The 27,215-nt window shown below is 45.1% G+C and overlaps 1 protein-coding gene across 2 annotated transcripts in view; it reads left to right on the top strand.

Moving 5' to 3' along the window:
* The first annotated feature begins 9,664 nt into the window (after positions 1-9,664).
* Positions 9,665-27,215, top strand: part of LOC135383977 (glycine receptor subunit alpha-2-like) — a 57,534-nt gene continuing 39,983 nt past the window's right edge. The window contains exons 1-2 of one of the 2 annotated variants that reach the window (XM_064613249.1): positions 9,665-9,801; positions 17,322-17,410. In XM_064613249.1, coding sequence (XP_064469319.1) covers positions 9,740-9,801; positions 17,322-17,410 — 151 coding nt within the window. In that variant the 5' untranslated portion in view covers positions 9,665-9,739. Of the gene's footprint in view, positions 9,802-14,945; positions 15,008-17,321; positions 17,411-27,215 lie in introns of those variants that run through there. The other variant, XM_064613250.1, reaches the window with a different exon arrangement.

A 27,215-nucleotide genomic window follows, 5' to 3' on the forward strand; every position in this document is an offset into this window, starting at 1 on the left:
ACAGTAGAAACCTGTCAAAATAAGATTAAATGTGCAAATTGCAACGGAAATCACCCAGTCTACTCACGGTCCTGCCCTCAGAGGCAGCAAGAAAAAGACATCCTGAGAATTAAGGCAACAGAAAATATCACCTACAGGGAAGCAAAAACAAAATTTAAATTTGGCAAAAAAGGCGGTTATGCTGCGGTGGCGCGTAGGGGAGCAACGCCGCCGACGAAATCTGTAGAGACGAAATCTTCAGAATTCCTTTTCGTGTTACGAAGGGCTTTGTTGTAGGTGGTCACGAAAGTAATGTTTCTGTGTTCCTCGTTAGGTTGGCTGGAAAGAAGTGCCTCTCTGTCCAGCGAGCATGATTTGGTGAAAGCATTTTCAATTAGATTGCTGGGATAGTTACGCTTCCTGAGCGCGTCTGTGGAAATCGTCGGTATTGGAACATATGCGCTTAAGTCGTGTGAATTGCTCAGAAGGAATATTTCTTTTCTGGACCTTGGGGTGATAACTATTAAAATGAAGATACTGGCGTCTATCGGTTGGTTTCTTATAAAGGTCGGTGACTAGTTTTCCAGACCGAATGGAGACAGTGACATCAAGAAAATTGATTGAAACATTGGAATAGTTGCAGGTGAATTGGATAGTGCTGTGCAAGGAGTTGAATTGTTCAAAGAAAGACAACAAGGAAGAGTTGTCACCTGGCCACACAACAAAAATGTCGTCGATGTATCTCAGGAAAATGAGCGGCGGTACGGGGAAGGATTCAAGGGCCCTCTTTTCAAATTGACCCATGAAGAGGTTTGCATATAGTTATAGGTGACACGCGGGATCCCATCGCTGCGCCATGTACTTGGACAAAATGTCTGCCATTAAACTTTAGGACTTTAGGACTTTACTTTACTTTACTTTACATACTTTAGGACCAATTCAAGTAGTGGGATGACCACAGAAGTGTGGAGGATGTCGGAGGGAAAAGAAAGGAGAAAGGGTTCCACTGCGTTCAGGCCCTCATCGTGGGGGATGTTGGTATACAATGATTTTACGTCCATGGTTACCAGTGTCATATTGGTCAGATCTGAGAACTGGTTGTTGATAGAATTAATTTTAAGGAGAAAATCATTTCATGATCAATCATGATGATCATCAAATCAAATCAATCATCAAAATCAAATCATCAAATGATGGGCCTGTTATATGACGGATAAAAGCTCTAAAACCAAGACGAAGGACGAGATACACAGGTAGCGGTGCCTGTGTGTGTCGTCCTTCGTCTTTGTTTTAGACGTCATAATATCGAATCCGCGTTTGCACATTTTACGAATGTGCAAAACTTGCTGCATAATTGTCTTTATGCTTGCAATGTATGTTTGCCGGTGCACTAATAATTATTTGCTAGAGATACCACGCAAATCATCACTTTCAGCGCTCTCGACACAGCCCCAACACCCTTTTCGTCTTTTTCTTCCCTGTTGCCCGTGCACCGAAATGTTCGTGCACCGAGATGTCCGTGCACCGAGATGTCTTGCACCGAAATGCTCCTGCACCGAGATGTCCGCACCGAGATGTCCTGCACCGAATTGTCCTGCACCGAGATGCCCGTCGCCCGACTCCAGCGCATATGTTCCAATACCGACGATTTCCACAGACGAGCTAACGAAATGTCTGCTGATTTCAGGAAGTGTAACTATCCCAGCAATCTAATTGAAAATGCTTTCACCAAATCATGCTCGCTAGACTGAGAGGCACTTCTTTCCAGCCAACCTAACGAGGAACACAGAAATATTACTTTCGTGACCACCTACAACAAAGCCCTTCGTAACACGAAAACTATTTTTCAGCGCCATCTTAACATTCTACACAGTGACGAAAAATTGAAAGAACTATTTCCTTCTGCCCCCATTGTCACATTCCGCAGGTCAAGGAATATCCGGAATATCCTTACTTCTTCGCGCTTGCGCCGTACTACAACACCTGGTTCGGGTCCCTGCAATGGCACACGCTGCCAAATTTGTAATCTTATTTCTACCTGCACCTTGGTCTCCAGTACCATAAACAACTACACATTTCAAATTAAACAATCTTTGCACTGTAACTCCTTTAACATTTGTTATCTAATAACATGTATGAAATGCAATGTTCAGTACATTGGTGAAACCTCCAACACCATGCGTCAGAGGTTTTACGGTCTTAAATCTGACATTGTCAATAATCGCCCCACTCCCGTTGCTATACATTTTAATCTTCCCGGGCACGACATGGATACACACCTGTCTATTGCAATTCTGGAATCTGGCTACACCACCGATTGCAAACGCAAAAATCGCGAGTCCTTCTTCATTTCTAAATTTTCTTCTTTAAAACCACGGGGACTAAACGTTCGGTTACATCCCATTTCGCTTATTCCCATTTTGCCTAACCCGGATTATCAGATTAAAGAGGCGGGAGGGGTAACAGCCGTTAGGCGAAATGGGACTGCCGTGCAATCTCATTAGGCAAAACCGGACTGTCGGCAAGTGGGCGTTACTTACACGCTCCGACCCGATGATGACGTGTGCAAGAAATGAATGTGCTCGTCGGACAACTACCTTACGTCGTCCGAAACAAAGACCCCTTACATTTGCAAATATAAGGTGTAAATATAATGTACAAATACAACAAAAACATTTTACAAACATTTTACATAGTGACTCCTGATGGACAGCATGACGAATGAAACAAGGCTTCGAGCCATGTTCAGTGTCACCTGAGCGATGTTAAATATGGAAACTGGTGTCACTATAGTCGTGTTTAATTCAACTCTTTTTTTTTTTTTTTTCGTGTTAGCGCCGCGAAGCTATGAGCGACGGCGAGGTGGCTATGAGCGAGATGTGGTTATGTGGAGATGAGAGGTGGCTATGAGCGACGTACAGATGAGAACAGATGGAGAGAGGACAGCAGGAAGGAGTGGGGGGATAGGGGGTGAATATGCGTCTTGGGCAGACTTCAGGGGGAACTGTGCCGGTATTCGTCTCGAAAATCTTCGGGAAAACCCAGGGAAAACCTCAGACAGCACAACCGGTGGTAGGATTCGAACCCACCGCCTCCCAGCTAGCACGACACCACCGAGCGAGACGCCTTAACCCACGTTCAACCTAACTACCGTATTTTCCGGTGTATAACGCGCGCGTTTTTCGGTAAAAAGGTGCTCTGAAGAGGGCCTGCCCATTATCTAACGGTGGGAGTTATACACGGAAATTTATTTCCGAAGTTATTTCCACGGAAGTTATTTCCGACAGGAATTCCTTTTCCGGTCGGTGTCGTACAAATTCTAGTCTCCTCCAGGGTGTGCTGTGAATTTCTCCCAAATCACTTTGGGTCAGTTGAAAAAGCCGGCGTAGGGCGTTGGAATTAATAAAAAGTTGTGATGCTACTTAAGAATGTCATTGAGCAGTCAATAATTCAGAATGGCGAACGGGACATGATGTCGTACCTCGATGCCACGGGACATCTAATGCATATTGAGTAGAGCTGCAAATTTGGAAGAATTTTGAAGCGCAGAAAACAAAGCTGCTCTTTTAATTTTAAAAAATGTAAATAAAAACTATGTTTTCACTCTTGGACAGTCTATATTTGTGAACCAACAGATGAGGGAAGAAACCCTAGTGTAATATGAATTATAAATACAGACCTCATGCTTCAGTGAAACCAACAAGGTTGCATGTAAAGTTATATGAAGATCCGAAATTGACTTTTGGCAGCATGCCAGAGGACCGCCTTCTTTCTTACGTAACACGGATTAGTAGGCGAAGTGGGACTGTCTGCAGCATACATTAGGCCAAATGGGACCCCCTGCAGTTCGAGGTCAGTGAATCTGCTAAGGGATGGCGAGATAATCCGCTAAGAAGCATTAGGCAAAATGGGAATAGGCGAAATGGGAAGACACGATCAGAAGTATCAAAAGAAGAAAGAGGAGGAGGCCGCCCGTTCTCCTCAACGTGTACACTTATTTCATTAACTTTATGTAACTTTTTCTTTAAGCATGGAAGTACAAGACCACACAGTTAGCTGCTTGTGTGGTCGCCCAAGCGAAGAATCACTCCGCCATCTTTCTTGGGCAGCTTCAACGTCAGCGTGTCGTTACGAATATCGAAACGAAGAAACATATCGACGCCCTGCTGTGGCACAATCCCTGCTCCTCGTTTAGCTTCTTCGTTGAGGCTATCGTGCTCGTAACGAGCCATTACGTGTTGTGATGTCACCGCTCCGAACCAACTACAGCTGCCAACGAGGCTGTAATCTTGTCGACCAATGAGGTTGTTTAATTTTGTTTGGATTGCTCGCATGGTTTGTCTATGGTTTGTCTATGGCTTGTCGTTGTCACTTCTTCGTCTTCTTTCTCGTCTTCATCTGCATCTTCTCGAGAATATCTGACAGCCCTCATGTAACCACTGGTGTAAATACGATGAAAGGGGGAACATGTCATTTTATACACAGTCGTGGAGCAATACATGTTCGTTTCTGCAGAAATTCCGTTTCTGCAAATCTCCAAATGAAGATGTTTCACATTCTAACGAGTGGGTAGACCCTCTCGTTAGGCAAACGATCTAATTTGATCGTAACTGGACCGAGAGATTACGCCCCTGTCACTTTAACGAAAAAAGCGCGTCATACACCACGTGCTCGAGGTCCCGAGTGCCTCGCGCCTCGTTAGATCATGAGCCATGTAGGCAATGAAGCCTGTGAGCACGTGAACACATTCGTTAGGCAGACGACACCGTCGGTCGTTGCGCGAGCAAGAGATTACGCCTTTGTCCCGTTAACGAAAAAAGCGCGTCACGCGTCACGTGAAACGTGTCACGTGTTCGTGTTAACGAGAGCTCCGCCCCTCGTTGGCTCGCGAACGATGGAAGTGATTAAGCCCCCTGATTCGTTGATAACGGGAGGCGAAGCCTGTTATGCACGGCATTATGGCGACAAAATAACCTCCGCCTCCCGTTTTCAACAAATTAGGGCCGTACCCCGAACCCTGGATGCCCGCACTGTGGGGAAATAGAAACGAAGGAGCACGTTATTATAGATTGCCCAGCCACAGCGGATGCAAGACGCAGGCTGCAGCAAGCTGTGCAGCCTACCGGCAAGCCTGAGCTCGAGGACATTGTCTACCCTCGTGGCAACCTCCATCGTCGGAAGCGCAGCCAAGGGGCTCTTCTGGACTTTTTCAAGGTCGTCGACCCACAAGGGCGACTGTAGGAACACGTGATGCATAGCAGCAACTAATGTAACTGTTCTACCCTTCCCCTCCCTCCCTTTTCCCTCCCCCCGAGCAACACGCCGCCGGCAAGGCAGGCTGACCGCTCGTCTACCCAACGTTCCCCCCCCCCCCTCCAGGGTCGAGAACGTTGTCATTCGGGAGGATGGTTGGCCAGGAGCGCGCTATGTGGTGAAGTTCATTTTTAAGAGTGTAGAGAAGAACGTTATGTGTACCTCCGCGTTGGCGTCTGATTGGGTGCTACAATTCTTCAAATGACGCAACAATGGATAGATAGGTATCTGAATGGCGCTGCGTCTACTCTCCAGTATCCGAAACAAAATGCGTTGTTGTATTAACGCAGCGCACATTATGAAGGAGAAGTAATGAACAATAAATTGTAAAGGGAATTACGAAGCGTAGAAGAACAATATTACACCTATTACACCCGCAACTAAATACCTGCACATAGGAGTTCTTACCTCCTTTAAGGATAATACTACAAACCTACTGTTGATGCAGTCGCGGCATAGAACTGTAGAACAATAACGATTGTTTAATTTGTAGCACTCATTTTGAATGACAATTCCTTTTCCTTGGTACCCTCAAACACCCGAATAGCGTGCGCAGATTTCCTTGCTTGCGTGGTGGATGTGGGCGGGTGAGGGCAGTGTACCGTCTCAGCGGCGGTGAATCGCCCACCTCATCATCATCCAATGTACGAGGGGTGTTCAAGTCAAACCGGGACTTTCTGTCTCCTGAGCGTACAAATTGCTCGCGCTACTTCTTTTTCGTGATTTTCACACACGACAGGCCTTAGCGTTCACTACGTTGTGGTCCTACGTTTATGCAAAACAGAAGACACGTGCTGGACAAGATTGCCGACAACGAGGTGAGCGCGCACATCGAACAGCGAATTGTCATGAAGTTTCTCGTGAATGAAGGCGTAAAGTCATCTGAAATTCACAGAAGACTTCAGGCTCAGTATGGCCACTTTACACTTAGCCGCAGCAAAGCGTTTGAGTGGTGCAAACGGTTCCCAGATGGCCCTAGATCAGTGCAGGACGATCCCGGCCGGGGCGGCTCAGAGCCCAGTGTCAGAGTTCCTGAGAACATCTAACTTGTGGAGCGCCTGATCCTCAAGGACCGACGCATAACATGTCTCGAACTGGCTCGAAAGACGGACCTTTCTGTGGGAACGTTGAACACTATCATTCATGAACACCTCCAGTTTCTGAAAGTTAGTGCCCGTTGGGTCCCGAGGAAGCTCTCCGTGTTTGACCGGCAGAGAAGACTGGAAACCTCCCAAGAGCTAAGGTACCGTTTTGACACTGAAGGACAGCCGTTCCTTGATCGGATCATCACGTGCGGTGAAACGTGGGTGCACCATTTCACTCCTGAGTCTAAACGCGCGCATCAAAACAGTGGAAGCATCCGTGCTCGCCAGCTCTCAAGAAGTTCCGAAGCACCCCGTCTGCGGATAAGGTCATGGCCTCGACTTTCTGGGACAAGGCTGGCGTTGTTCATGTTGATTTTCTGCCCAGTGGTACCACCATCAATATTACTGCCAGGTTCTCAGGGATGTGCATAAGGCGCTGAAGCAAAAACGGCCGGGCCTCATCACCAAAGGAGTCCTCCTCCTACAGGACAATGCACGCCCGCATACCGCGCATCTCCCGAGTCGGGAGATGTGCGGTATGCGGGCGTCATTGTCGTGCATTGTATTGGGCGTGCGTGTCGTGAGTCACGACACGCACCTTGCAGGAACTTGGCTGGGAGTTGCTGCCACATCCCCCTTACAGTCTAGACCTCGCCCCCAACGATTTTCATATCTTCGGGCCACTCAAGGCGTTCCTTGGGGGCCGCCACTTCAGCTGCGACGACAAGGTCAAGAATGCGGTCCGATCATGGCTGCTACGCACCGGTAAGGATTTCTACACTGCTGGCATCAAAGCCCTCGTGAAACCCTGGGACTAGTGCATTAGTGCCAGCTGGAGATTACGTTGAAAAATAAAACTAATTTCTCGCCTGTAAATTCATTTTACTTTTGCGAAAAATGGAAAGTCCCGGTTTGACTTGAACACCCCTCGTACATGCGTGTGTGTGCGCGCGGGCATCGGTTGTGAACGCCTGTGACACACGCGCCGGAGGTGCATGCAGTGCCTTACTATTTCGAGGAGTACCGACGGCTTCGAACTGGTGATAAAACTCCTCTATCATCATCATTAGATAAAGTCGTTGTTCTTGTTGTTCGAGCTGTTTTATAGGGCCGTGCACGTAAACAACAGCACACACACACAAAACAGAACTGCTGGTGATCGGTGTAGATAAAATAGCGTAGACACAGGCAAGCTGGTGGATGAACTCCACAACGGCAAACCTGAGCGGGGCGAAAACACAGGCAACACGGCACAACTGCAGCTGAAGTGGCAGCTGAGACGCTGTGTGGTGTTGTCTATGTCTTTTTGCCCCGCTCAGGTTTGCCGTTATGGAGTATCGATATAGTTTCCACGATGAGCGGACAAACGAAGTGTGTAGCGCCCTCCCACACATTTCACACATTTAGGCGATTCAAAGAGTGTACTGTTTAACGTTTTGCGTGTCGAAGATGAACTAAACATTAAGTTAAGGAGGCATGGCGAGTTTCTGAAAACTGCTCGGGAGTCTACGAAAAGTCTTCACAACAACTCCTTTAAAACAACGATAACAACCCGTTTGGCAAATAAACCGATCTGGAGTTTCGAAAGCCAGTTTTTCTTCAACATTAGGTAGTTGGGTACATTCTCTTCTTGTTGTTTAGTAGGTTTTTATAGTTCAGTCATTCAGTTTTAGAAGCCAGAGCTTGGTTTGGTCTTTGGTGCCAACCTGAAATAAATCCTGAGTGCTGTGTGAAGAGACAGCGAATAAAATTAGTGCCGTTATGTTGGTAAAAAGCGTCGCATATCAAAACAGAATGGAAAACTTTAAGTTACTAGTGCGAGAATGTGGAGAGCGTGTGTGCCGTCTTTGTTCCTGTACGTTCTCAATCATGTTCATTTTAAGTTACGAGAAATGTGTTGATTGACATGTAGAGGCAGAGCGCCGAGGAAAGAGACACGAAAGGCACAAAGGAATAATCGGAGTTACTACTCAAAGGGAAAGAAGATCCCAACGAGAAAGAAGATCCATGTGGCAAAAAGGCACACCAGCGAAGTGCTTAAAGACTCGTCGTCGAGGGATAAGAGTTTCCCTTTCTAGCCTCGAATGCTTTCATGCGCTGATCAAAAACAAGTCGACTTGATTTGCTGGAGTGAAATCTCCGTTTTCCTGTATTGTCTAAGCAAGGCTACTCAATGGCGTGTCGCTGCTCTTCGCTCAGCAGGTCCGGCCATACAGTACCACATTTGCGATCGTACCCAATTACCACTATGTGTACTTGGGTTGATTGTACCTATTCGGGTGAATTTAGTCTTCTTTTTCTTCTTTTTCTTTCTTTCTTTCTTCTTTTTCTTTCTTCTTTTTCTTCTTTCTTCATTTCTTCTTTTTCACTTTGCTTCTTTGTACTTCCTAATTCTTCAGGACTCGTGTAGGGGAACACCATCTCCTCTACAAGTATAACACTGAAATGCGTTGGAGTCCTCACTCCGTTTTTGCCCCTTGTGCGCTACCTTTGACCATACCTCGGCAAAACTTCAGCATGCTCATTCGTGCTCATTCATGCTCAATGTGACGAATGAGTTGAGCAATAGTGAGTAAACGCAGAGTGAGGAAAGGCGAACTGAGCAAGAAGTGCGACAGCATGAGTCAGCAAACAAGGAATGAGCTGGAGATGAGTGAGCACGAGTCACAGGTTCAGATCTGTGCCTCTGACATGTTGCTTCCCACCACTTACTTTACATGTTGTTCCATCACATGTAACGTTTTGTGAAAAAACAAGCAATGAATAATGTTCTACGTTGACGCATCACCCATAATGTCAGCCTTTTCCTCCACATGTCCTGCTCTTTTTTATATATATTTTTTTTAGGGTTCAACACAAGTGAAGTAAGGCTACAATCGTTACGTAGACCATTTCCACTGTCCGCATTGACTGCTCCACACCCTACATGTTTTCCCTCCCTCCTTCCCACATGTGTCACAAGACATTCTTCCCCTCGACTCGAACAGCTGAGGGAAAGTAAACACCCGGCGGCACCTAATAAGAACAGCCACCTCAACAAAAACAAAACCACTGGCGACACGGGGCAATATATTGTTTACCCCGCTGGCCCCAACTTAACACACAGAGAGTCGTCGACGACAGGTGTCAGTAAGCGCTACACGTTGCTCATAACCGCGTCCTGCACGTGGAGCGAAAGTGACTGAAGCGCACGCGCAAGTCCTCATGCTGCGTCTGCCGCGCATGCCCACACGAGGAAACGTTAAAAAAGCGGCGAAGAAAATATCTGGTCGTCTGACATCGAACGCGTTGGAGCAATTCTTGGGAACCCCTCGGCCTCCATTCGGCTCCGTCGACGTAAGCGGGAAGTGCTCGCTACGATTATGTCGCCGGATTTTCTTCCGCTATTGCTCCTTGCAGTGTCATGTGTCGACGGGCAGCATCGGTAAGTTCGGTGCAGCGAGTGGGAAGTCTCACACAGTTCGTAGGAATTGCTCATGGCATTTTGTGAATGATCGATTTTTTTTTCCTTTGCAAGTTGAACGTGGGTCTTTCGTCGACCTCACGGTCTCGCAATAGACCATATTCACATGCTTGCATATATGCATCATAGATGCATCATAGAATGTGGTTCCAAATCACCGGATGTCTTTAAAATAAAATACGTAGCTTTGATGACACGATTAGAAATGTAGTGCTGAAATGAAATGGAAAGACCCAGGTTGTTTTCAGTGTGACATTGCAATCAGGCATAATCGCGGAGGTGACGTTGCGCAGATGATCATGTGGTAGCCGACGTGAGCAGCTGAGGCACTTGCATACGGGTTGAGCCAGATGAGATGTTGTGAAGGGGGGTTGGATTAGCGGGCGAGTCTAAGAAAGGCAAGAGAGAGAGAGAGAGGTTCGCTTGGGCTTTAGGACGGTAATGGGCCGAAATAAGAGTTCATGGTTGATGGCGACCCGGGGACGAGGCCCGATGAACTTTTCGTCACGCGCAGTTCACGTCGATTATAGGCATTGCTGCTACCACGTACGAAAGAGGAGAAGGATCCCTAAAGCATTGGGAAGAAGAGAAAAGCTAGGGGTATATGATGCATCGACAGGGGGTGAGCTTTAGCTTTCTTGATGCACAGTAAGGGCCACGTTACCCGGAAAAGCAAATCAGGAGGCTCTGCACAGGCCCGTTTTGGGACCACTGGGACGGTCAGACCGATCCAGGAATTCCGAAGTTATGCTATGCATACAACTGTAAAATCGAAACCGGAAAACTAGCGATGACGTCATCCGACTGGCCCCGATTTCCAGCTTCACTTTTTGGTGGAATGACGCCTCCGTTTATCCTTTCCTTCTGATGATGATGGTGGTGGTGGTGATAACGTTTCAAGTGACAGTACGCGACGTATTATTTAGATACCATAATTAATGACAAAGTGTTCCGACCTGCGTTGTAGAGTTCTGTCTGTCTGCAGCGAGACGTTCATCCTGTAAACCAATAAAGGCGGAATGGCTTCATGACGTATTGTCCGCATTAATACTTGGGGCGTGCTTCTATAACCTGGCTTGCACTAAGCATGACCAGGCGTCATGAAAAAATGAAATATGTTTGGAATAATGAGTGACAATTTCCCGCTGTATACCAGCTAGGAAATTATGTTTGATGCTCTTCGTGTAGCTAGCTTAGTGATGTTAGCTTTCACGTCGTATGGACGCCCTTACCATAACTCTTTGCTGTGCAGTACGTACGAGGTTCTTAGTTCATAACCTTGTATGACACGTAAGTGCAGTAGGCAATACGTACGTGCTGTCGTATCAAAGGGTTTACCAGAACCGATATGCCTGTTTTCCATATTCTAAATTACCGCACAATATCCGAAACCTTGTTTCGCGAAAAGAAAAAGTAGTTCATTGCTTCCAAGATTCCTGGAGACGAAGTGATACGAATGGAGATTCGTCATGAGCGATTCTGGTCACGGAGACTTGATGTGTTTGGACTGTATCCGTGATACAGAACTATGTGTTGGGTTTTGTTTATAAAAGACTGAAACTTCCTTAACACCAAGCGAAAATGATGTTTCTTTTCAACGTCTTTGTCGTGGCGTGCATGCAGAATGTTTGAAGCAAACAAACGTAGAAGGATAAATGACCACTGCAATATGTTTACTTTTAGCAGTAAGACAAAACGGTAAGACCAGTAAGAGAATAAAGTATGAGACATCATTTAAAGGTGTTCCTGTTCAAGTGTTCTTATGTAATCGGTCTGTAGTAGCCGGTCTCGCCGGAGTGCCCCACCACCCTTTTTGATGCCCAGATATGGGGTAGAGTGGCAGGAAATCTCCCTAGCAAGGCAGTCCTGTTACTGCATTTGCATATTCGTCGAGGGTAAGCAAAATCTCAAACTTCGCATGGACGTATTCACTGGTATCGTCACTATCCCTCTGACACGAAACGCATTCCAAATCTAAATATGTCTCTATCTGATAATCACACAGAGAAACGTTGGGCATTGCTTGATTAACGGAATGCTCTAAGGAAATCTCTCAGCATATTAATTATTCGGCACTGCATTGTCACTTGGCATATGTTACCGTTCTGATGTCTTACTGACTCCACTAACTATCGACTCTATTTAGCATCGTTCATCACCTCATCATGAGGACACATCTCATCCTGCCCATTGTGCCTTGGAGTAGTGGGCCGCACCTTATGTGGCCCCATTCATTATCATTAATTTATTTGTTGTTGTTGTTGGCATATGTTATAATACAGGGGGGGGGGGATATGTTTATTGCGAAAAAAAAAAGAGGCAAGTAAAAAGGAAAGGTCAGCCAGGCAGGAGCCGACTTGCTATTCCTTGTAAAAAGAAAAGAAAGAAAAGGAAAAAAAAAACAGAAAGGGAGACAGGGCCAATTCATTGTCTCTCTTTTTAAGGGGCTGGGATGTGGGTGGGAGTCCGGTCTTGGACAGCATGCTACGTACAGCTATGGTTAATTGAAGCCCCTAGTGATGACAGAAATTGAGGAGGCTCCATGATGTCCGATTCCACCCCTTCCCCCTACACCCGTGTCTGGTCACAGTTAGTATATGTCGCATAATTACGGTTTCTTCCCCCCTTTTTTTTTGTGCGTGCACGGAGTAGGCGATGTACCAATCCTTCGAACTTAAGCTTGCCCCTATACTCTGGGGAAGGAGTTCCGACTCCCCAAGAAGAAAATAAATATAAAGAGAAAAAGCTTGCTCTGGAAGTGAGCATGACACCAGCACGCGTGCTTCCATGAAAAACATCGCGCATTGGCCAACAGACCTCGTTCGTAAACTTTATATGCGCTCTGCAATACATTTACGCTGCAGTGAACCGCGAATGGCCTAGTACTCGAAACCTATTTTACGTGTATACCTATGTCTCCTATAAACGACGCGTTTGTGATCCATTCCAAAGATCGTACCGACGAATGGCGTTGTTTCACTCGCGGCAGTTTTTATCTCAGCCCCGCGTCGTATAGAGCATCACGCAGAGCCCGCTACATCGGAGCCGCATTTCACATAAAGCCGTTCACATCGACATTCCGGACCTATGCACGCGGAAATGTAGGCGCACAATTTCGCAGTCCCAGCCATTTTAAACGTTGCGTAACAGATGACATGGGTCGTTTGCACAGTGTTGCTACGTGCAGCACATCTATGTCTCCCATGTCTGCCTTTCTCTTACATTTGTTAGGGACGCAAATTAAAAATAGGTCGGGATCCACCAAGGCTTTGAACAGAGAGTGTTCTACTCCTGGGTAGAAGAACACTCAGTAGAAGAGCAGTCTCTGCTCGAAGCAGTTGCGACTTCCGACCTGAGGCTCTTGCTTCAATCAAGGACAATTAAATGATGTTGATGCACAAGTTGAACACAAAGCACACGTAGACAGGTAGGCAAGTTTTGTGTTCCTGTTCCTACCACCACCTCTAGCGCAAGGACATGATACCATCAACGTCCTTACACCGGCTTGCTTGCGTTTTAATGCTTTGTTCATAAATTAAATGATATTTTGATATTGCCAGTTCATTATCTTTTCGATTCGTCGGGGAGCCTGAGGTAACTCCAGACACGGAAACCGTTCTAGTAATATATTTTTCTCCATTGGAAGAGGTTTCAGTACTATTTAATATTTAATTAGTGTATCGTATTGGTATCTTACACTGCCAATAGATCATACCAGCCTTCTTCTCTAATGGCAACAACTAGCAATACACACAAAAAGAAATGATGTTGAGATGGTGCTGATGCCGGCCAGCAGGCTGGGCGCTGCCCCAGGGCCATTTGTAGATAGTGAATTGCCAGTCTGTCAGTGCCAATTGTAGTGAATGGAAGGGGGGTATATGCTTATTAAGAAGAAAAAGAAAGGAAAGGTTAGCCAGGCAAAGAGCCGACTTTCAATTCCAATAAAAAATAAGGGAAAAAACGAAAAGGAAAAAAGGAAAAGGAATGAAAGAAAGAAAGATGGAAAGAGACACTAGAACAACGTCACATGGAGTTCATGAATGTAATGGAATGTATGGAATGATCATCTGAACTGCCATCTCCACCATCAACCAGCAACCAGTTTTATTGTCGTTACGTCGCTACCAACAATGGCAGTAAAGCAACAGATGTGTAACAACAAGACTTATGAAGACGACGCCTTTCACAATGCAATAGTTTTTGTAGACGAATTTATACAGATGAATTTATGTTCGGAGACACGCAGTTTTTTAAACACTCGACCAGCTTTGTGAGGTGGTTATTTACGTAGCAGCATCTATGTAATAGATCACACGATACAGAGGGAATCGTTGATGAGCGAGTACGACGCTGTACTAGATAGGCCTGAAGGAGCGCAGCTAGGAAAGCATTACTTTTTTATTTTTTCCCAACCGCTTCGGGGATACTCTACGAGTAGAAATAAACTGTCAGTACCTTGTAAGCTGGGCTAATGACAACACCGTACGCTGCATACATTAAAGTAAGGACAACGAGGCGTTCAACTACGAACTAAAGAAAAAAAACTATGGCAAAGCTATGAACGAAAGGCGAGTGTAATAAGTGAAGGGTCACCGATGTTCTGGTGTTCGTTCATACTATTGGTGTTGGATATACCGCATTAGTCGCCTACCCTTTCGGTTATGTTGTGAGATGTCCTCAGGTGGTCAACTATGTCTAATTGTATCTTCCTGACTGTATTTGGTATCATTCCTTTTTCGTTAGGCCTCGATCTATGTGTCACTCTGTGGCTTATTCCTATCACTTTATCTGAGATTTTGCTGCGTTATCTGAGATCTCGATTTCGAAGTTTGTTGTGTTTTTCGTTCTCCCTCGACCTTCGTTTTTGGTCGTTACCCAAGCAGCACAATATACTGAAAGTCGGGTGCAACAGGGGTGGACGGTATGTGTCTTATCAGTGTTGTTTGGTTTCACGAGTTTGTTCAAGGCCTTCCACCTACCCGTCCACCCCTATTGCACTCGACTTTCAGTACATTTTGCTGCTTGGTTAGTTAGCTACGTTACCATAAAGACTCTGTCCTTGTAGCTCTTGAACTAGTACATCCACTTGTTTCTTATGTAACCTAGTTTAATGTCCCTACAAATATACCATAGTGCTCGCCGTTAGTCACGATTGCTGTCGATAAAGGTACAGTGAACCCTCGTTACTGCGAAATAAAGCCGAGACAACAATAAAACCCGATTTTATTTCTCGGTCATGTACCAGCTAGTCAGCCCCATTTCGCTTTTGTCGAACCTTCGTTGCTATGACCACCACCATTCCCGCGGATTTTGATCGCAAACCGAATTGTCATACTAACGAGAAAGGCACCCTTCGCGGACCACTCCGCTACGCAGGCCAAAAGTCTACGTAATTAGGATGATTTATTTTCCGAAAAAGTCCGTTACCAATGTCTGCTTCTTGCAATTCAAGTTTCGTAAATGGACAATGGCATCATCAATTGTTCACATATGTTATAATGTCTTGATTCCTTCAGGACAGTGGTGATGGTAGATTTCTTTACATCCAGGGATAGCTCCCTTTGCGCGCATTTAGTCCGTTCTTGCTTTTGGTGGGAAGAAGGGCTCGGTTTAAAACAGATGCAAAGCCATTCTGGCTGTCAACTCCGTCCTCTTGACTTCGTACACGACATTAGCAGCATAATCTGACCTGATCCCGTGGTCACTGCCTTTTAAAGCGCTTTTGAGTAATCCCGAGGTCGACACATATCAGGAGTCGTCCCAAACCTTTGCGCCCAGCTTTAACATGTGTCACCCTCTGCCTGAGGCACGTGGTAGCCTCTCCCTTGGACCAATCTGAGGGTTCATGTGACTCAGTCATAATAACGGGAAGATAATACCTGTGTTTCACCTCACTTGTGACAAAGATCTCGATCACTGTCATATAAGCGGATTGTCATACTAGCGAGGTTAATTTACATCGCGAAACGGTTCCCAAGAAAAGCTGTCATAAAGCGAGCATGTCAGAATATGGCATTTACTAGGCATGCGCTTTAATGACCTAAGCCACGGCGCCAAGAAAGGCAAAAACGAATGCGACGTATAGAGGAACAGTGCGTGCACAAGAGAGTCTTCCTGACTACAGCATAAATATACGAATGATGGGACAGCTTGGCATCTGAGGGGGTAAAACGGACCATCTCCGGATTATTAGACAGGCGCATTAGCCACGTAAGCGACAGCGCTACAGAAGGCAGAAACGAATGCAATGCCGAGCAATCGACGAACTCTGACAATGCATGCAAAGGAATGTCGTCTGGACGACAACATGAACACGCGTATGATGGGGCAGTGATGCGCCGGAGGGTGTCGAACCCTCGATGTTCTGCTTACTAGTCATGCGGTTTAATGACCTAAGCCACGGCGCCATGAAAGGCAAATATGAATGCGTTGTACCGGTAATACTAGTGAAGGTTCACTGTATTTGCTTCCAGGTAAAATGACATTCGGGTGCATCATCACAACACGTCACAGGTCGTGTTCGAATACAATTCATGTCTTGTATCTTTGTGCAGAATGAGGCACGCTAAAGTCCTGCCCACCGTACTCATCATCTTAATGATTGCCATATTATCCAATTGCGTTCGCAGAGCCAGACGCATTACAGCAGCAATGCAGAGTACACTTCATTATGGCAATGTGCCCGGTAGACCCCCCCCCCCCCCGTTTCAAACAAGAAAGGAATCTGTTGCTGGACCGCTATCTCTGGCGACATGACGTGATAAGGACAGCTTGCGTTTACTCCAACAACGTACAGCTCGTTTTATTCTGAGCACTGAGTGATGCCTGGTAATTAGTCCCCAAGCTTGCTTTGTATCTTGCTTGAGAGCGCATTATTGTTGTCCAGCCCGAATTAAAAATAATAAGGTTAACGTGCACACAGGCTATGGTCGATATTCTTATCGCTTACGCAAGAATAAAGGGCTTTTTAAAATGTTCGTATAAAAAACAACTGCAAACTACTTCTTTACCTTTATGCACTCGCACTTTCGGTGCATTTTGCTGCTTGGGGCTTGATGCTGCAACTGTTTTGTTGTTATTAGCAGAGTGTTTCTCGATCTTCCTGTACTCTTATTCACCAGCTTGTTGTCGAATTCTTGTTGTCTTTCGTATTCCACTTTTCTCGCTGTACTTTTTTTCTCGAAGCTCATATCTCATATAGATCACGGTCTAACACCATTAGCTTTACTTACCGTGTAATATACGTTTGTGTTTCATCGATGAAATGTACGTCTGTGGCTCCAAAACAACTCACACACCGATATCATGTGTGCTGCTTCTTTGCTCTATTTAGTCGGCTGAAGTTCGCCGAATAATGCTTTTTAGGGAGCGGCATTTTTACTCGCGTTCCGCATGGCAATATCTTCCTATTAGCCTCGCCAACGTAGATTGATATAAAAGAGGGAGCAATTTTCAATCCGACTTTCTAATTCACTCCGCAGGCGCTCTCCTGAAAGCCCTGGCGACCTGGAAATGCTCGACGCCATTCTACAGACTTACGACCGACGTGCACTCCCGACTACGCATTTAGGTGGGTCATCGCCACGCCCACGTGTTACCATTTCTAGATGTGTGTTTACACTTTATTTTTCTAAATTCACTTTTGGGTTCTCATGGATTGCCTGACTATTCACGGACCTCTATAGGTTCCCCGCACTGCGTAGGACGATCGAGTGGTTATGCTTTAAGAGTGTCACTCGCTGTATTTCTTCTGCATGCTGTATGTTCTAAGAGGAACACTTTTAAACATATTTTAAGTTGCAGGCATAGCATAGGCCTGTGTCTGTTCGTAATGGTTCGGCTTCACATTTCAGCTCAGATAAATCCTGATGAGGTCGAATGACTTTCCTTAGTATTTACTTTTGAAAAGATTGGTACAGCTTGGGGCAAAAGTTTACGGAACAGCGGGGTGCGGCATTTCTCCATTGGAGCGACCGCCAGGTAGCAAGCAGCAGTGGACACAGATACTGAGAGATGAATGGAATAGACGGTCACCCGTTTCTTATTCGATCTCTTCCTGATATCTAGTAGGCTGCCGCTCCGATGAAGAAATACGCCAGCGCCATGTTCCGTACACTTTTGTCCCAAGCCGTATCACGAGGCAGAAAATAATGAATGTTCATGCATTCTTTGACGTTCCCTGTACAGCCCTTTTCGTCCAAGAGTCAAACTTTGACCCAAGCGTTTTACAGCGCTCAAACTTTGCGCAGAGCTTTTTTTTGTAGGTGTATGATGGAATGACTATTTTTCCGAAGTCGTCGATGTGAGACATAACATTTACTGTCATTGTCATTTATATATATACATTTATTATTATTATGATAATACACTACGAGAGACGCAGTCCCATGTTACACTCAATTTACATATATAACATAGCAGTTACTAGTCCATGAGCTCCGTTGCCTCGCGACCTAAACCCCCAATTATTAGTTACTAGACCTGCGGGTGATGAGCAAAAACGGTTGATAAGCAGACTAACATACACAGCAACAAACAACCGAACACCTTGAACCCGTTGTAGCTCACTGCAACCCTAATAACTTACTACAACTGTAGCTTACTTTAGCTGACTGTAGCTATAGTAGAGACTAGTACACACAACAATAAACATAATAACCTCAAAACACTATGACTTATTACATGATAATTCAGCAGTATTGTATAAGTGGAGCACATCGAAGAAATATATAGCGAAAAAATTTTATTAATCATATATGTACATAAAGAAATTTTTTTCACCATCCATATTTTTTCCCATCCATGATCATTTATCATTCATTGCCTCTCATTTGTTAATAGCCGCAATTTGCATCGCCCTGTATCGTTGATCTTGTGTTGTGTATGTTATGTGTGTGTTGTGCTTGTTGTATAGTACCATGTGAAATCCGTCTAGTAAATCTCTCCCACACAAAGAAAATTTATTACAGTGATTAAATTATCATAGTGCCCCCCCCCCCCCCCCCCCCCCCCCCCACACACACACACACAAAAGAAGCAATAGGAAACTTAGCAAAAGTGGTTTTTGATGCGAATCGACTCTATTTCGTATCTCACAGCACATTACTTGCGGTTGTTCTGTGCCATAAAACATGTCAACTGAGCTACCGCTTGACTTGCTTTTTCAATCCGTGGACACTCTTAACAGTCTACAGTCACAATTTATAAATTACAACGCGGTTGTTATCGTGACTGTTATGGCGCTTGTTGACAACGGAAACGGTACATATCAATGTTATACTGACATGTATACCCAAAACATGAACGTTTCTTAGACCTTTGTTGTACGCATGTCAATTATTAGCCTATGTTACGTAGTTGTCATTAATATTCACGTCTTAAGACTCATCTTCATGATGTAAAGACAGTGAGTTTCCCACAGTGTTACAAGGAACGATCCATATTTGATGAACCCAGAGCACCCAAAAGTTACATTTCTCGTGTCTATCGGTTACATTTACAACGGAATAAACCGCACCATTGGATGTCTTGTATATTGCGCAAACAATGCGGTGTGTTGCAAAACGACGATTGCTGCCTTGCATAAAGCAGATTAACTTGAAATGCACTAGATCAAGACGGTTAGTTCGGTCGCCGTCAAAAAGAAAAGAGAAAGAAAAGAAAAAAAGGAAAGCAAACGAAAAAGAAAACCGAAAAAAATACTATGAGGCTCCGTACCTTGAGTGCATGTCCTTGAACGCATGTTCCTCAGACACATTGTATGGAGCCTCTTTTTATGTCAAACCAAGTCGTTTGCCTTATCCTACCTTCTACATCGTCAAAACCGTGTCCGTGTAAAGACATGTGGACGTGGTACCGCTAAAATGTTTCCATGCACACGTTTTTGTTGAGGTAGCATATTCATGCAAGGGAACACCTATCCTATCACCTTTGCATGCTTTCTATGGTATTCTTGGAAGCAATCGGGATTTCATTATTGGTGTCGCTTGTCACGTCGGGGATAACGTGGTTTGTAGTTAGGGGACGTAAACGATTCCGCAACACGCGGTTAAACTAGGAGGCCTGCGTAACATTGTAATGATCAGAACATTGGAAACGAGGATCGAATTGCCCACAAAGAAACCAGCAGTTTCTGAGCTACTGCGAAATAAAAATTCATCAAAGAGTGGAACAGCAAGACGTGCAAGGACGACCTTATGACAGATATCATTATTGATCGCGTTTCCGAAATTTGGCATGACTACCACAGACCGACCAACAATTGAGGAAATCTGTGCTGTCACCGTCTTGAGCTTCGAGACGGCAAAAAATGTGAGACGGCAAAAAGAAAGAAGAACAAGTAAAATGGGGAGATAAACGTTCCTGTATCTCATCTTTTGTCTTGACGATAGAAAAATCGCTTAAAACATTGAATGTCGAAACTATGAGAACATAAATATATTGAGCAAACTATAATGCGCAAACGAGGCTACAACATCAAAATTCGCAATATCACAAAGCATTTTCCTCGTCCCCGCAAACCAACCAATCGTACTCGTGACCACATAACCTTGGCATAGCTTATTCGGTATGAGAATATTTAAAATCTTTAAACTGAAGCGAACTACTTTGAAAGTAGCGCTTGTGATGTGATAGAAAAATAATAAAAAGGGGGAGGTATTTAAGTCACGACAAAGTCAGACTGGCTACCCCAGACCACTAAGCCGCAGTTAGTTGAAATAAATAATACAAAGGAGAAAACCCAGTAGTGGGGGGTTGTGCCTCATATGCACCAAATGTTCATAACCTCCAAACGCTCAAAACCTCCAAACGCCCATATGCACCGAAAAAAAGTTGGTGGTTTTGAGCGTTTGGTGGAAATGAGCAGGAGGGGAGAACGTGCTCATAAGCACCAAACGTCGAGAACATCCGAATGCTCATATGCACCGAAAGCCGGGAGACCACAAAGGCCGGGTCTTCCTCTCCCGCATTTGGAACAAGGTCATAGGGTGAGAAAGGTGGAATGAATGGCGATTACCAAGGCCGCTTAATGTGTCAGTTTGAAGTTTATGTAACAGCTTGGTCCTGCTTGTATGTAGCCAGAACGAATTTTTATGGAAGTTTATTTTTATCTATCGTGATTCAATGGGTGTTTGAACGCCGTAGTGTCCGCCCATTCGGTCGAACGCAGTTTGGTCAAATGACCTTTGATCGAAGGCGTTTAACCGAACGCCGCTTGGTCGAAAGCCGGTTGATCGACGCCGTTTGTTCGAAGGACATTTGTTCGAAGGGAGTTCAAAACTGCATGCACTGTGTCATCCGCACCTCTTTTTCTGTAAATTTTGACTCGAGCATACGGAGCTGGCAATCAGGGTACTCTGCTTTTTTTCATTTTTATTATTATTATTTCTTTTTCTTATCTTTTTTTTTTTTTTTTTTTTTTTTTGCAGGGAGACGTTTGTAATTTACGAACCAGTCGGACACATGTTGAAGAAAGTTGCCCCAGGTTGGGAGCAGCCGATAGTCTGTGTTTCTTCTGAGCGCCCTTCTCATTGCTGGTAACATATTTAAAGGGAACGGTCTGAAACGGGAGAGCCATATGTGCGCGAAAGCCACTCGAGGTCTGTGGATGCTAAGAAGGAAATTTCGCCATGGCACAACGAAAGATATTAAATTAACAGCATATAAAACCTTAGTTCAACCTCGTTTAGTGTATGCATCTGCAATCTGGGTCACTACACATGCACGCTATCCGAAAAAAAATAGAGAAAGTACAAAGATCTGCTCAGTCTTGGGTAGTAACTAAGTTACTTTTAACTTGTAACTGTAACTAGTTACTTTTGGGTGTAACTAGTTACAGTAACTAGTTACATTTCCACAGAAGTAGCTTTTATCTGTAACTAGTTACTATTTCTGGGAATGTAACTGCAAAATGTAACCAGTTACTTGAATAAATGTTGTTCCTTTTTTTTTTATCCTACCTTCCCCTACTTCCCCTTACAGTGTCTTCCTCTTTATCCGTAATCGATATGTGCCCCTTGCCTTGGGCTCTTGACCAAGCAGGGAATCCTACTTTGCCTACAGATATTAGTTGAAGTTAGTGACCCTCAACGGTCGGAGTGAGTCATATGTGAGTAATAGTGTCACTGCCCTAGCACGGGATCCTGCCTCCTGTGGATATGGACAACAGAATGATTATGCAGAAAGAGAAACTTTCCGGTCAGCTCACTTGCGCTCCGACCAGTGCAATGGCTAATCCAGTGCAGTGGCTAATCCGACCAGTGCAATCCTAATCCGCTTTATTGCTGCTATCATAAAGCTTTCGTGGCCGCTTTATGAAGTAACTTTCGAGTTTTTATCATGGAAGGACGAGAATAATTTAATTGTAAAGTGCAAGCTATGGAATAAGACATACTCGACAAAACAGGACGTTGACTTCAAATCTGAAAAAGCATCTTGAGGCGTGTTCCTTGTTCTTGTGTATGTTTCTCTCTCTACACGCTATAAAGCGCGTGTGTGTCACCGTGCTCTTCTTTTTCAGCGCGATGCGCCAGGTTACATGCACATGTCGTATTTTCCGTATGGGATAACCGCGTTTTAACTTACACTGCTTCTGGTTAAGTGCAAGACAACTTTTATCGCACTTCAGTAAATGTATATAAATGTTAACAAATGTTACAATGTTAACAATTGTATCACCCTCTCATGGTCATTTCTATATAAAGTAACTGTAATGTAACTAAGTTACTTTCTCTCAGTAACTGTAACTAACTAGTTACTCGACCAAGAAAGTAACTGTAACTGAGTTACTTTTTAGAAGTAACTTGCCCAAGACTGGATCTGCTGCCCTGCTTATCTTGTCTACGTTAGGACTTCTTCGGTTACATGTCTGTTGCAAGAACTAAATTTAGATTCACCTGCACATAGGCGAAAAGTAAATAAACTAAAACTGTTCTTTCTCCTATACAATGGTCAGTTGATTGTCAGAAACATTAATACATTGTTAAAATTTATCCACATTCAACAGGAATAAATAATCGAAAAATGTCATTAATTTATTTTTTATTTATTTGCCAAGAATGTTTAATACTTGAAATCAATTATTATTTGACAAAGTGGCTTAGCATGAGGAATGTGTTTACGAGCAAACGGGTTACACGCAGTTAAATGTTGCTTAGGATAACGGCATTTAGAACTCCGGCGTTCAACACTCCAAATGAACCAATAAAAAATCGATCAAACGGCCGCTGCCGTTTCGATCTTCGATGAAATGTCTTTCGACCAAATCATATGTCGGCACAGTTCCTATAGAAGTCGACCAGGATGCACATTCCCCCAGGCCGTCAGTCGTGACGTTGCACACCTCTGTGAGGCCAACAACGGCGAGACCTTTCATCGTCATCACAGTGAATTAAATTCGCCTACCTGAGGTAGAGTGTGGTTGACAAAACGTGTAAGAGAAAATGTGGCCGATGAACGGATATCAACATGGAACGCCGTCTACTCCATAGCGCCTTAAGCTACATAAACGAGTAAACACAAGAGAAAACGAGTAGTAAAAATAAACTGAAGAAATAACATTAAATTGAATATATGTTAGAGGTTCAACGATAACACCCAGTGAGCTTGAAGTAGCGGTGCAGGAAGGAGGATTGACGGTGCACAGCGTCGCAGTCAGGCACTGGCGTCATCGAATGGTTCTGTAGCATTCGCTACAGTTCCACAGTATAAAGTCTGCGTCGTGAAGCGTACATTAGAAGAGTGTTTTGGCATGTGCTACAACGTGTCTGTTTGCATGTTCTTGTCTGTTTACGTATTTTTTTGTCTAAATATCTGGTATATTTTCATGGTTTTGGCACGTAAATTTTCGAGTTCTACTTATACGAGGAAGTAATGTTGTTCTTGAATGCCTGAAACGGTGGGCAAACAGAAATGAGTTGAAAACCAATCATCCAAAGAACCAAGCCAGTCATCTTCCAGACCGAAGGTAGAATAACTATAGCAGCGAGAATGTGTAGAGCATGTTGGATGGAGTTTCGGAAAAAAATAGTCCCGGAAAAGTTCGTCCCGGAAAAATTGGTCCCTGGTTGCGTGGCGGAAGAAATGGTCCCGAGCGGTTCCGTGCGCCCAAAAATACAGCAGCGTCGTTGTGGGGGGTGTCGAGGTAGCTTGCCGTTGTTGGCCGCACTCAAGTGGGCATCGTCACGACTATAGCCAAAAAAAAGGAAAAGAAAGTGGGAGAAAGGGGAGTTGAGGACTTCAAAGTGATGTAGAGGCAGGATGACCGGTACTGATGGGACGGAAGCACACTGTAGGTGAGAGGTGCACTAGAGTGGTCTCTCCGCTAGGCCCGTTGCTTGAAGAAAGCGCACGAGGCCGCGAGTTTTTGAAAGTCGTTCCGCACAAGAACCTTCGGGGAAGAGGACGTCCGTCAGTATACCAGGCCTGGCGTGGGGAAGATGGGTTTCCCGCATGGCATGGTATGCACGACATTCTGTCAGGATATGCGCAATTGTCTCCGGATGATTACAGTGTCCGCAACTGGAGTCCTCCCTGGAGACGATCTTGCACAGTTGCGAGTTCGTGAACGCAGATCCTGTGCGTAATCGATGGAGCATTGTCTGCATACCACGGGGAAGATCTTTCGTGGGAAGAGAGGGTCGGTGATTCTGCATGATGTCCAGTATGCCAGGGTGACGCACCTCAACTAGCTGTTTGACGACCATGAGCCTGTCAGTGTCGGCCGGGACTGCTAAGGATGGGCTGCAGCTGTTGTGTGCTGAGGAAGCTAGCTGGTCCGCTCGTTCGTTGCCTCTGATGCCGACATGAGATGAGATCCATTGGAGCGTAAGCTCACCTCCGGTTAGCCTATGCTGGGCACACGATCTCCTTATACATCGGGCCAGAATGCTACCACACATGGGGTTTATCACGTTGTTGAGAGCACTTCTGGAGTCCGTAAGCAAGACGGCCTTAGGACTTCCGGTGACTTGAACCGCAGCAGCTGCGTGTAGCACGGCCAGGAGTTCGGCCGTCGTAGATGAGATTGGGTAGCGAACTGATTTCCCTTGCCAGGCCTTGTTTATTGACGGGATGTAGTACGCACTGGTAGCACTTTTGGAACGGTGGTCAATGGAGCCATCCGTGAACACCAGGGTATGTGTGTGATAAACGCGCGCTGATCAGGTTCTCAGCCGCCATCCTGGCCACTAGGGGGCTGGACTCGCTCTTCTTCCGTAGACCCGGGATGTGAAGCGTTGTTGCGGGCACGAACTCCCGCCACGGCGGCGTAGGTGGACTAGCTGGGAGCCGAGGAAGAGCGCCCCTGCTGGCTAGAGAGCTGGTGGCACTAGCCAGGCGTCCTAGGGATGTGTGTGTCCTCTGTTCGAGGCCGGTGAAGAGGGAATGCTTGCTGATGGATGTTGATGCATCATCCAGAAACTGGAGTCCTTTGAGCTCAGAGTGGACACTAACAGGCTTTTCCTTAGCTTCCAGGTACGTTTGGGTGACGCTAGAGAACGTTGGGAGGCCAAGCGCAGTTCTTATGCCAGCGCGATGAAGGCGCTCAAGGGCCTGCCATTGTGTGGGCGCGAGGTCTACGTATGGCGCCACGTAGAGAATGCGTGACAAGATCAGGGCTTTGTGAAGGGTGAGCAGTGACCGCGCATTGCAGCCCCATGACTTACCGCTGATTCTGCGTAGCAGGTTCAGCGTTTTCTTCCCCTTGCAGATAGTCTCGCAGCGTCGTTGTGGACATCTGATAAACCGAATCATAGCCAATCAAGTGCTATCATTCGTACTCCTCATTTGTTCGAAATTGGAAGACATGCTTTTTTAAATTAACATTAATCTTAATGAACAATAAATGCTGTATGCCATTTAATGAGGAACATAAAAGCGGTTCCATTTGCTGCACCGCTTGTATTGTACAAATTGCGTCTGTTCTTTCTGTTCCTCTCTTTATTTTGCGGAGTACAGACAACGCGACAAGATCATGAAGCAGTTCTGCAATGTCTGCTACCTTCTCCTAAAAGTGAAAAATAAATAAATAAAATAAATAAATAAAAAGGAAGAGTCGTCTTTCTGCAGAACGAAAATTCAAATCTCAGTTCTTTCTTATTCTCACTGATCAGGCCATATCTTCTGTTTTCTCGACCAACTCGTGGAGTGGTAAAAGTTGTTTGGATTTCTGTAAAACACTAACAACTTGGGGCAGTGTCAATGGGAACTTGAACTGGAGAATCGCAGCAAAAATTTTGAAGTAAAAATGGTAGACATCGATGCCAGCGAACTTATAATGGAATATCCTTTTATGTCATTGAGAAAAAGAGAGGACGCCAAACAAAGAGACGCCAAACAATTTCTAACGTACACATACAAGAAAGCCTCCAGGAGATATATCTGAATCCTTGCATTTGCGTCAGCATTCTATTTTCTGACCACACCAGCTACTGTCGCTGATGCTGAAAGAAGTCTTAGCGCAATAAAACTGACCGATCAAGAATATACTGCGCTCAATTAACCATAAGAGATGTCAGGCTTTCTGAGTTCGTAGTCAACCGAAAACATGATTATCATATCTCTGGACTATGACGCATTGATTAATCAACTTGCGAAGAACAAGGCTCGAAAGAAGGGTTTTGCGCAAATGTTCACTGCAGGCCTATGTATGCATAATATAAACCCTATATAAATATCGTATTCCAGCTTCTGCACTGTAAGTGAACCCGGACATATGTTCGGAGGGGACCACGCTTTTTGTTGCTACAGCCCTGGGAGGCGAGTGCCTTTCGAGCTAGAGTCAAGTCTTTTGTCCTAGTCTGCCTCCATGTCTATGAAAATAAAGCTCAAATTGAAATCCATAAACGAGAAGGCGCTATTCGTTCTGGCTAAATACAAGCAGGACCAAGCTGTTACATAAACTTGAAACTGACACATTAAGCGGCCTTGGTAATCGCCATTCATTCCACCTTTCTCACCCTATGGCCTTGTTCCAAATGCGGGAGAGGAAGACCCGGCCTTTGTGGTCGCCCGCCTTTCGGTGCATATGAGCATTCGGATGTTCTGGACGTTTGGTGCTTATGAGCAGGTTCTCCCCTCCTGCTCATTTCCACCAAACGCTCAAAACCACCAACTTTTTTTCGGTGCATATGAGCGTTGGGAGGTTTTGAGCGTTTGGGGGTTATGAGCATTTGGAACAAGGTCATAGGGTGAGAAAGGTGGAATGAATGGCGACTACCAAGGCCGCTTAATGTGTCAGTTTGAAGTTTATGTAACAGCTTTGTCCTGCTTGTATGTAGGAAGAACGAATAGCGCCTTCTCGTTTATGGATTTCAATTTGAGCTTTATTTTCATAGACATGGAGGCAGCCTAGGACAAAAGACTTGATTCTAGCT

This window comes from Ornithodoros turicata, chromosome 2 (genome assembly GCF_037126465.1).
Source record: "Ornithodoros turicata isolate Travis chromosome 2, ASM3712646v1, whole genome shotgun sequence".
NCBI classification, from domain to species: Eukaryota; Metazoa; Arthropoda; class Arachnida; order Ixodida; family Argasidae; genus Ornithodoros; species Ornithodoros turicata.